We start from the raw sequence: 10,276 nt of genomic DNA on the forward strand, positions 1-10,276 counted from the left end.
CATACCATGATGCCCCAAAACTTTTAGATTTAAAACAGTCTGTCTTACAATTTCTAACAACTTAGAAGAAAATCAAACATTGAGATCTTTCCTTTTTTTTCACCCTCTGCTAAATGGTTTTCATTGTAAATGTGAAACATAAACAAAGCCTGTTTGTCCCCCTCAGTTTTATGTCAGGAAACATTCCAGCTTCAGACTTGTAGCTTGATAAGCAATACTTTTGCTCATTCCTGAGTCATTCAAATTAAGCTTAAGTGAAGATTTGCACCAAATAGTGCTGTATTACAGAGGGGAAAATTATTTGAGATGGAGAGTAGCCTAAAAAGGTATATGGCAATCTGCACAAGGAGATATTGCAACATACCCCTGTATTTAATGCATATACTAGTTCAGACTCGTCTGAAAGTCTCTGTTTATGGATATTATTTTATATTCTCATGCCCCCACAAGTGACAAGGTACAACACGACTTTCATATTGCATTCTAAAATCAGAAAACTATCATAGCTTTGATTTCAACTGAAACTAAAATGTCAATTGCATATAGAGTTAAAATCAATGTCTTAGAGTTAACACAGTAACACATCTAAAGGGTGTCAAACCCTATAAATAGTGTCTGGATAGCGATTTTCTCTCAGAAATAAGGTTGAGTGCTCCGGTTAAAGTTTCCACAAACTTTTTTTTTTTTTTTTCCCCTGCATCTTTTGCAGGTGTACAGATTAATTCTATAACATAAACACTGAGTTCAGCTCTACTATACAGATATTTTATGGAGGATATGTATTAAAGCTGACACATCTGGAATCAGTCTTGCTGTTTATATATAGATTTACTTTAAAGACATATGCAGCAATCCAATGAATCAGGTTTTGCGTGTTGGGACGATATTGAAAAAGGGATTCAATCTGTAGAAAGGTAACCATAGTTTTAATTTTATAAGAAAAACAACCCAGCCACACACATTTTAAAATGCAGAACTCGCTTCAATGTCTGTGCTAACAGAAAGAGACAACCTGATTCACTTTGCTTACTTTTGTCTGCCAGAGAGAAAGAAAATAGGCAAGCCATGACAGTAGTATTCATACCTAAACATCTGGTCTCAATTCCACTCCAGAGTCCAGAAGACAGACATTCCCTCACTGCAGAGCCAACTAGCATGTATCCTGTGTCACAAGTAAATATAGCTGTAGATCCGTACGTGATTTGAGTTCCAATCTTATTTCCATTTGGAGGTGTAGGGAGTTCTCCACAAGAAATAACTTTATGGCAAAACCAAAACAAAACAGAAATGTACAGCTGAGTATCACAAATACACATACACTAATACTTATCAACCAGTAAACCAGATAAATAAATTTCACACCTTGAAGTATTTTTCTCTGTAGAAAAAATAGATGAAAAACTCTGCATACAAAGACTATTACTACCCCAGAAATTAAACTTAAGAAAGAGAGGGGAAGGAGCAATTAAAATTGTATCTGTAAAGTTAAAACCCCCCACCATTCAGAATATTATTAATTGCCATTTAATAACCTGGACTTTATCAATGGCTTTTTCTTAATATTGGAATATCATAATTGTTGTGATTTTAAAAATTATCTTTATGTTTCTTTGGGATGATGTAATTTTTATCTTCTAGTTCATAATGCTTACCCTAGCATTCACACAATACATTGCTATAATGAGTGAACAATGGAGTTCCTTGTTATTTATTTACAGCTCAAAGCATCTTTGATTCAAAATCATAATTTTTCTTCAAAAAATTTCTTTTAAAAATTAGTAAAAAGAATTTTACTATTAGTGACAAGATGGTGGATTATCAAAGGGTGAAAGCAGCTCATGTACTTATGCTCAAAAAGAATATAAGTGGTAACATTGCACACATATTTTCCCCCAAAAAAGTGAAAAATATTTGTTTTTTAAAGAAGAAAGGGTTACAAATACACACATAGTATGCAAAATATCTATACAAACAGGGAGAGATAGACATATACACAATATTTTTAAAACTAGCAGAGATGAAATATTGCAATAGACTTCTAAAAATCCTCTAAATTATAAATTAAATTTCCAGTAGGTTATAAAGAACTCAAAATTAAGGTTAATTGCCAATATAATTAATCTGCCTTTGTCATTGCATTTTTCAGCCTCTTTTTTTATTAGTTTCAAATATATTTTCAATAAATTCTAAATATATTCTAACCCACAGTTATCTGGCTTATCTACACATTTTTTTCCTGCTTTTTGGCTATGTGTGGGTTTATACATGTACATGCAGATACACACAGTTTAGATACATGCAGCAAAACCACAGTCATATCCCATTCTATCAGAGTGTACGTCATGTGTTGTTTCACAAAAAGGAAGAATTTGGGGGCTTCAAAGCACACCCAAAACCCCACAGTTTTGAAAAACAGATGTCTAAATTTAAATACATAAAGAAATCTGCTTTTCACTGGGGTGGGAGAAGGGAGCACAACTGTAGCCACACATTTAGCTTGTTTAAAGTATCTGAATATTAATTACTTATTTTTTTGAGAAGTAGCTGTTGCACATTATCAAGATGCCAGCTAATGGTAAGAATGATGTAGATTTGCACACTATATGGTAACCAGCTGAAAGGAGAGATCATTTTATTTATCAAGTGTGCAGACAGAATACAAAGTTTTTGCATTTTTCTAGCCTATACAGCATTCCTGACCTAGAAAAATATATAGGAAAATGTTCTCTATTACTTATTTGTACCTTTATAGATTTAGAGACCTTTTAAATCCAGAAGTGTCCTTACAGATATTTCCTTGTCACTAAACCTAATGGATTGTATTTGTAAATAATAGCCTTTAGGATACTCAGGAATTCCAGCCAGGAAACATTTTTCTAATTGATTGATTCCAATATTTAATTAGGTAATTTCTAATTCAGCCAAATAAAATATTTTTATCTGAAGTCTGTAAAGCAGATGCAGGTACAAAATGTACTCACTTTGGCAGTAAGGCCGCTCATTCCTCCAACTCCAGGTGCCATTAGCAAGACACTCGATAGATGCAGGTCCCAAACCATAATACCCTGGATCACAGCTGAAAACTACTTTTGTTTTGTACTCATAATGTGAACCATTTACTATTCTCCATCTTCCATGTTCCAGTGTAAAAGAATTGATGCTTGGACATGTAACAACTTCCAAAATAACAAAAACACATAGTTATTTGTGGCTTAGTACAGACAAATTAGGAAAAGCTGTACTATTATTAATTCAGAAATATGTATTAAACACAGTGACATAATATTTGAAGAGTAAAGCTGTATTTGAAATTGCCTGTGGTGAGCAGGTACAAGTTCTTTCATTTAATTAATAATGACCACTGTCCAGGACAGAGCAGTGACTGTTTATGCAGAGCCATGCAATTGGTGTAGATAGATAGAATTTATACCATGATTGAATTCACTGTAGACTGATAGTCATGGAACTCCTGTGACACCTTACATGAGACATCAGAATCTTTACTAAAATGTCAGCTACATTTCAATATAGGAATTATTTTTATACCCAGGTAAATTCTATTAGATCTTAAAGATGCATTGGGAGACGCTGCTCATTGGTGACAGATAAAATAATATCTGTATCCAAGCTGTTTTTTCAGCAGCTGTGAATTTTTATCTCATGTCTAAACTCTACTTGTTCTTCCTCCAAAAACCAAATAAAAATGTTCTACAACCCCAACCTAATAGAAAAAGGCTAACAAGCATAACAGTTTTTTCCACGATCAAAAGGCGCAGAGGAAAATCTTTGTCAGATACTACTTAGTTTCTCTCCATTCTGACTGGTTCTTTAGATAGAGAAAAAGGCATGAGGGAATACAGTTTACAAGAACAAGAAAAAGAAAAAAAAAAGGAAAAAGGAAAAATCCTTGAAAATTATTCTAGGGTATGTTTTCTTTCCTTTCCAAAATTCACTGGGTGAGATAATCCAAATCTTAATGTGCATCAGACACTCTGACATTTCTGTATCACTCTTACGATCACCTGGGATTTCGTACCCCATTTATAACTGATGGTAGCCACTTCTCTTTGGAACTGAACACGCATTTTCTCTTCAATGATGTTCCCCCAAGTTTAGATGGTGTAGGATTATAATGATGGTGTGAATATAAATAATAAGTAGTAGTTTCAAACAAGTATCCCAGAGTACCAGGAACTTTGCAATTCTGAATAGTAAATAGGGTTTGTTAACAGTATATGAACGATGCAGCTTTCACTGAAGAGATGACTTTTGCATAAACCTCTGCAACCATTAACTTTGATTTAGCTGTAAATTAATTATCAGTTTGAATATATTCTATAATCTCCAGTGTATTTCTTCTGCTCTCACAGAATGTTTCAATATGTATTTCAGATATATACATTTCAAATATGTGTTTCACAATAATTTAATACCCGTAATTATTCATAGATCAAAGTAACTGAAGCTGAAAGTTTAAGTAATGTGAAGATTTGTGCCTTGGATAAATAAACAAAATCTACAGCCAGGTTCCTACTAGCTGGAGAGTTTTTACATGTTACTTACCTACACAGCGAGGTGTTTTATTGTGATTGCTCCAGGTACCATCTGGCTGGCAGACTGCAGTAGTAAGTTCCTTGGCTGACAGTCTATATCCATCATTGCAAAAATAAGTAACACGAGTGCCAACTAAGTAATCTGTTGTTAATATCCCACCATTTAATGGAGCTTTAGGAATTCCACAAGATATTGCTGAGGAAAGAGAAAGACATAGTTATTTTATACCTTCTTCACCATAACCTTCTGCTTAACTCAAAGGGTTTATGCATTGTAACATCAACAGTCTTAAATTCATAAAAATGAATTTTTAACTCATTAATGTGTGTTTTAAGCCTACAAATACATTTCCTTAAAATTTTAGGGAATTAAATCCCAGGAAGTTTTTGTCTTTTGATTGAGGAGGTTCAAATTAAGACCAATGGTTCATAACTGAAGCTATCCATTCAAAATGCAGAATATAATCAAATAAAAGGGAATAGAGAATATCTGGAAAAATAAGATCAGCATGGTTGAATGAGTAAAGCACAACTCTGAGACATTAGAAATCTAGTTTGTGTTTCAGGTTTCTTCCATCACAATCTACTGTGTGACCTCTGGTAAAGCACTAAAATTAACTTCCAACGTTCTGTTTTTCATCCTGCAAAGCAGAAAAAAAATATCCTTTCAAAAATATTGAATAAGATCATAGAATGGTTTGGGTTGGAAGGGACCTTAAATATCATCTAGTTCCAACACCCTGCCATGGGCAGGGACACCTTTCACTAGACCAGGTTGCTCAAAGCCCCATCCACCCTCCCCTGGAACACTTCCAGGGATGGGGCATCCACAACTTCTCTGGGCAACCTGTTCCAGTGCCTCACTACCTTCGCAGTGAAGAATTTCTTCTTAATATCTAATCTAAATCTTCTCTCTTCCAGTTTAAAGCCATTGCCCCTTGTCCTATCACTACATGCCCTTGTAAAAAGACCCTCCCCAGGTTTCTTGTAGGCCCCTTTTAGGTACTGGAAGGCTGCTCTAAGGTCTCCACGGAGCCTTCTCTTCTCCAGGCTGAACAGCCCTAACTCTCTCAGCCTACCTTCCTAGGAGAGCTACTCCAGCCCTCTGATTATCTTTGTGGCCCTCCTCTGGACTCACTCCAACAGGTCCATGTCCTCCTTGTGTTGGAGGCCCCAGAACTGAAGGCAGTACTCCAGGTGGGGTCTCATGAGAGCAGAGCAGAGGTGGAGAATCACCTCCCTCGACCTGCTGTTCATGCTGCTTTTGATGCAGGCAGGATACGATTGGCTTTCTGGGCTGCAAGCACACATTACCAGATCATGTCCAGTTTCTCATCCACCAAAATAAAAACATTTTAATCTGGTACTTTAACCCAGGTTCACAATCCCTTAGTCTGTATTGCTATAGGGGACTAACCCACCCATGTGCAGATCCTTGCACTTGGCCTTGTTGAACTTCATGAAGTTCGCACAGGCCCACCTCTCAAGCCTGAGCTCTCTCCATCCCTCTAGTGTGTTGAGTGCACCACAGAGCTTGGTGTCATCAACAAACTTGCTGAGGGTGCATTCAGTCCTACTGTCGATATTGCCGACAAAGATATTAAACAGTGCTGGTCTCAATACAGACCCCTAAGGAATACCACTCATCACCTGTCTCCACTTTGACATCAAACTGTTGATCGCAACTCTTTGACTGCGACCGTCCAATTCCTTATCCATCGAGCAGTCCTTCCATCAAATCCCTGTCTCTTCAATTTAGAGACAAGGACGTCATATGAGACAGTGTCAAATGCTTTGCACAAGTCCAGGTAGATGATGTCAGTTGCTCTTCCCTCATCCACCAAATCTGTAATCCTGTCACAGAAGGCCACCATATTCGTCAGGTTTGATTTGCCCTTAGTGAAGTCATGTTGGCTGTCAACAATCACCTCCTTGTTTTCCATGTGCCTATGCATAGTTTCCAGGAGGATCTGCTCCAGGATCTTGTTGGGCACAGAGGTTAGACTGACTGGCCTGTAGTTCCTCAGGTCTTCCTTTTTACCCTTTTTCAGAATGGGGATTATGTTTCCCCTTTTAGAGTCAGTGGGAACTTCACTGGGCTGCCACAGCTTCTCAAATATGATGGATAGTGGCTTAGCCACCTCATTTACTAGTTCCCTCAGGAGCCACAGATGCATGTCATCAGGTCCCATGGACTTGTGCACCTTCATGTTCCTTAGATGGTCTCAAACCTGATCTTCTTCTACAGTGGGTCATTCTTCATTCTCCCAGTCCCTGCCTTTGCCTTCTCCAACTTGGGTGGTGTGACTGGAGCACTTGCCAGTGAAGATCAAGGCAAAAAAGTCATTAAGTACTGTACCTCAGCCTTCCCCATGTCCCAGGTAATCAGGTCTCCCATTTCCTTCCAGAGAGGGCCCACATTTTCCCTAGTCTTCCTTTTATCACAAATGTACCTATAGAAGTTTTTCTCACCCTTGATGTCCCTGGCCAGATTTAATTCTGTCAAGGCTTTAGCTTTCCTAACCTGATCTCTGGCTACTCGGACAATTTCTCCATATTCCTCTCAGGCTACTTGTCCTTGCTTACACACTTTGTAGGCTTCTTTTCTGTGTTTGAGTTTGTCCAGGAGCTTCTTGTTCATCCATGCAGGCCTACTGGCTTTTTTGCCTAACTTCCTTTTGGTTGGGATGCATCGCTCCTGGGCTTGCAGGAGGTGATCCTTGACTAGTAACCTCACTGCCCTAAGATCTTGAACTCAACCATTTCATGGTCACTGCAGCCAAGGCTGCCCTTGAGCTTCGCATTCCCCACCAGCCCCTCCTTGTTGGTGAGAACAAGATCCAGCATAGCACCTCTCCTCATTGGCTCCCTTATCACTTGGAGAAGGAAGCTGAAAATTGGCAAAAGAAAGTGTAAGCCACTCTTTTTTTTTTTTTTAATTATTCAGCAGAAAAAACATACCAAGAGAAGATCTGTCTCTAAATAATGCTCTGCCTGTTTTGGGAATAAAATCAAAACTAAACCATTTCCACATTTTAACATCATACATCTAATGCAGGTCAGATCTCCAAGAATGGGCTTAGGCACTTAAGTCTTAAGTACTTTACTTTGAAATGGAATCTTGAACCCTAAGAGACCACCTAGGCTGCCTGCAGAGAGATATGAAAATTTAAGCCTCTCAGCCTATGTATAGTATTTGATACAAAAGAATAATCTATTTTTGCCCCTATTGTGAGCTGTCACAAAGCTAATAATCACAGCTGAGACATAGGTAAAGCACTAATGATATTGCAACTTGCAGAACAGAGGTGACAGTACAGTGCTAAAATATACTTGAATTGCCATAAAAAGAAAATGTGTATGAAATGTAAATTAAAAAAAAAAAAAAAGGGACACACTGTACTGAAAAGATCACAGAAAACTATTATTAATTTGCTCATCACCTCATCTGGGCAACCATAAAAACATATACCTTATGGCTATCACAATATCTACTGGCAACTAGAGATAAACACGTTTAGAAGAAAATAAGCAGTGATTACGAAACAGTGAAGGCCCCAAGAGAGTAATTGAATTCCATCTTCCAGAGGATATGAGGACATGATCCCAGAGGAATAAAAAGTGGCAAGTCAACTAAGCCAGAAGGTCTGTCTTTCACTTCTTACTAAATATCTGACAAAGCTGTATTATTTCACCTGATATCACTGAAGAAAGAAACTGAGCCTCCATGACAGTAAAATGAAAACATATGACCTAGCTGGTGTTTATTGTTTCTCAAATTCCTCAACAGCTTGGACTGCAGCAGTAAACATTAGGTAGACCTATCTGTGCAAAGAGGAAGATAACCAAAAGCTGGTATAACCAATATATAATCAAATAACTCTGTTTATTGCATAACTGGCCAAGCTAACCTCTTCCTTCAAAAGTACTTGTTAATGATAAAAAGAAGTTTCAGACAATAATGGAGTTGCCAGAACCAAGTCCGTGGCCAGTTACATAAGAGCCAGCATTCAACAGGGTATAAAAACTAATATCCACCCAGAAAGACTTGTAATGGGTTAACAGCTGTTGCTTATGATCCTGAGCACCAACAAACACTACAGCACTACTTAGTCAAATACTGCAAATTCTGTCTCTTTCAGCAATCAGCAAAATATATATCAGATATTTTGTAGATACAACCTGAGATGTTTTATATTTAGCATTGAGATTAATTACTCCTTCAGTATTCAAAAATCTCCATTAATGACTTCATAAATCTGGAGTCATATTATCCATGTTAACAGATTCAATCTTGTGGCACAAGAACAATATATCTTTCCCTTAACCTTAAACTTCTAAGAAACAAGTTTCATCCCATCACATTAAATGCTTGACAACAGCCTTTCATATAAACAACAGAGGTCCCAAGGAATCAGTCAATAATATTTTTAGTTTAACATAGTTATGAGCCGAATTTTATATATATGGAAACTTGCACAGAAATTTAGCTTTTAGTTAAGGGAAAAATGTGAAAAGATCAAGACAATTTATTGCCACATCTGACAACTTGACAGGAAAAAATTACAAGTATGGAATATCCAAAGTGCCCAAAAAAACATGTCTATCACAGAAATGTTTGGTCATTATCTAATGTCCAACAGTCCTTGGACTATTATTTGTTATTGGTCCTTCATGTCAGTAGTGATGAGGTAGCAAAGAGAAGTCCAAAGTCAATCAAAAGAGACTTCAGAGTCTTGGGGCGATTGGCCAAAGAATCAGGTGCACAGGTAGTTTTTTCTTTGATCCTTTCAGTGGCAGGGAAAAATACTGACAGGAACAGGCAGACACAACTGATCAACATATGGCTCCGAGACTGGTGTCATCGGCAGAACTTCGGGTTCTTCAGTCATGGGATGGTCTATACGTCACCGGGTCTACTGTCATCTGATCGGATGCACTTTTCTCAGAGGGGGAAAAGGGGTTTTGTGCAGAAGCTAGCAGGACTGATTGACAGAGCTTTAAACTAGATTGGAAGGGGGATAGGGAAAAAACTAGGCCAGTTAGTGACAAGCAATGGGATGGCACACCAAAGTCGGAGAGACTGCATGCTAGTGAGATCCTTCAGACTGCCCCACAAGGTGATGGGTACATTAAACCGCAATTGAAATGTGCACCAATGTGCACAGCATGAGGAACAAGCAAGAGGAGCTAGAAGCCTTGGCCCAGTCCCAGAGATATGACATCATTGGCATAAGTGAAACCTGGTAGGACGAGTGCTGTGACTGGTATGCCATGATGGATGGTTACAGGCTCTTCAGGAGGAATAGGTAAGGCTGGCAAGGCGGGGGGTGGTGTTGTTTGTAATAGAGGGGTTGGAATGCATGGAGCTTGCAGTTGGTGATGGCACAGTTGAGAGCCTCTGGGTAAGGATTAAGGGATACACAAAGCAGATGTTGTGATGGAAGTCTACTATAGGCCACCCAGCCAGGATGACAACACTGATGAATTATTCTTTAAAGAACTAAGGGATACCTCTAAATCATCCACCCTTGTCCTTATGGGGGACTTCAACTCACCAGATGTCAACTGGAATGCCACACAGCTGGTACAAACAGGTCCAGAAGATTCCTAAATCATCTGGATGACAACTTCTTGGAATACCGACTAAGGGAGCCGACTAGGAAAGGTGCCCTCCTTGATTTGTTGCTTGTTAACAGAGAGGGGCTCATGGGTAAAGTGGC

At 38.2% G+C, this 10,276-nt stretch overlaps 1 protein-coding gene across 1 annotated transcript in view; it reads right to left on the reverse strand.

Annotated features, from left to right (window-relative positions):
• Nucleotides 1–6,272, reverse strand: part of LOC104157928 (CUB and sushi domain-containing protein 3-like) — a gene marked incomplete at its 3' end in the record, with an annotated part of 38,893 nt that extends 32,621 nt beyond the window's left edge. Inside the window, exons 1-4 of the mRNA XM_009695475.1 lie at nt 6,194–6,272; nt 4,564–4,749; nt 2,982–3,176; nt 1,085–1,258 (exon numbers count right to left, since the gene is read on the reverse strand). Of these exons, the coding sequence (XP_009693777.1) occupies nt 1,085–1,258; nt 2,982–3,176; nt 4,564–4,749; nt 6,194–6,272 (634 nt within the window). The remainder of the gene's footprint in view (nt 1–1,084; nt 1,259–2,981; nt 3,177–4,563; nt 4,750–6,193) is intronic.
• Nucleotides 6,273–10,276: the final 4,004 nt, after the last annotated feature.

This window comes from Cariama cristata, unplaced genomic scaffold (assembly GCF_000690535.1).
Source record: "Cariama cristata isolate BGI_N322 unplaced genomic scaffold, ASM69053v1 scaffold1492, whole genome shotgun sequence".
Taxonomy (NCBI): domain Eukaryota; kingdom Metazoa; phylum Chordata; class Aves; order Cariamiformes; family Cariamidae; genus Cariama; species Cariama cristata.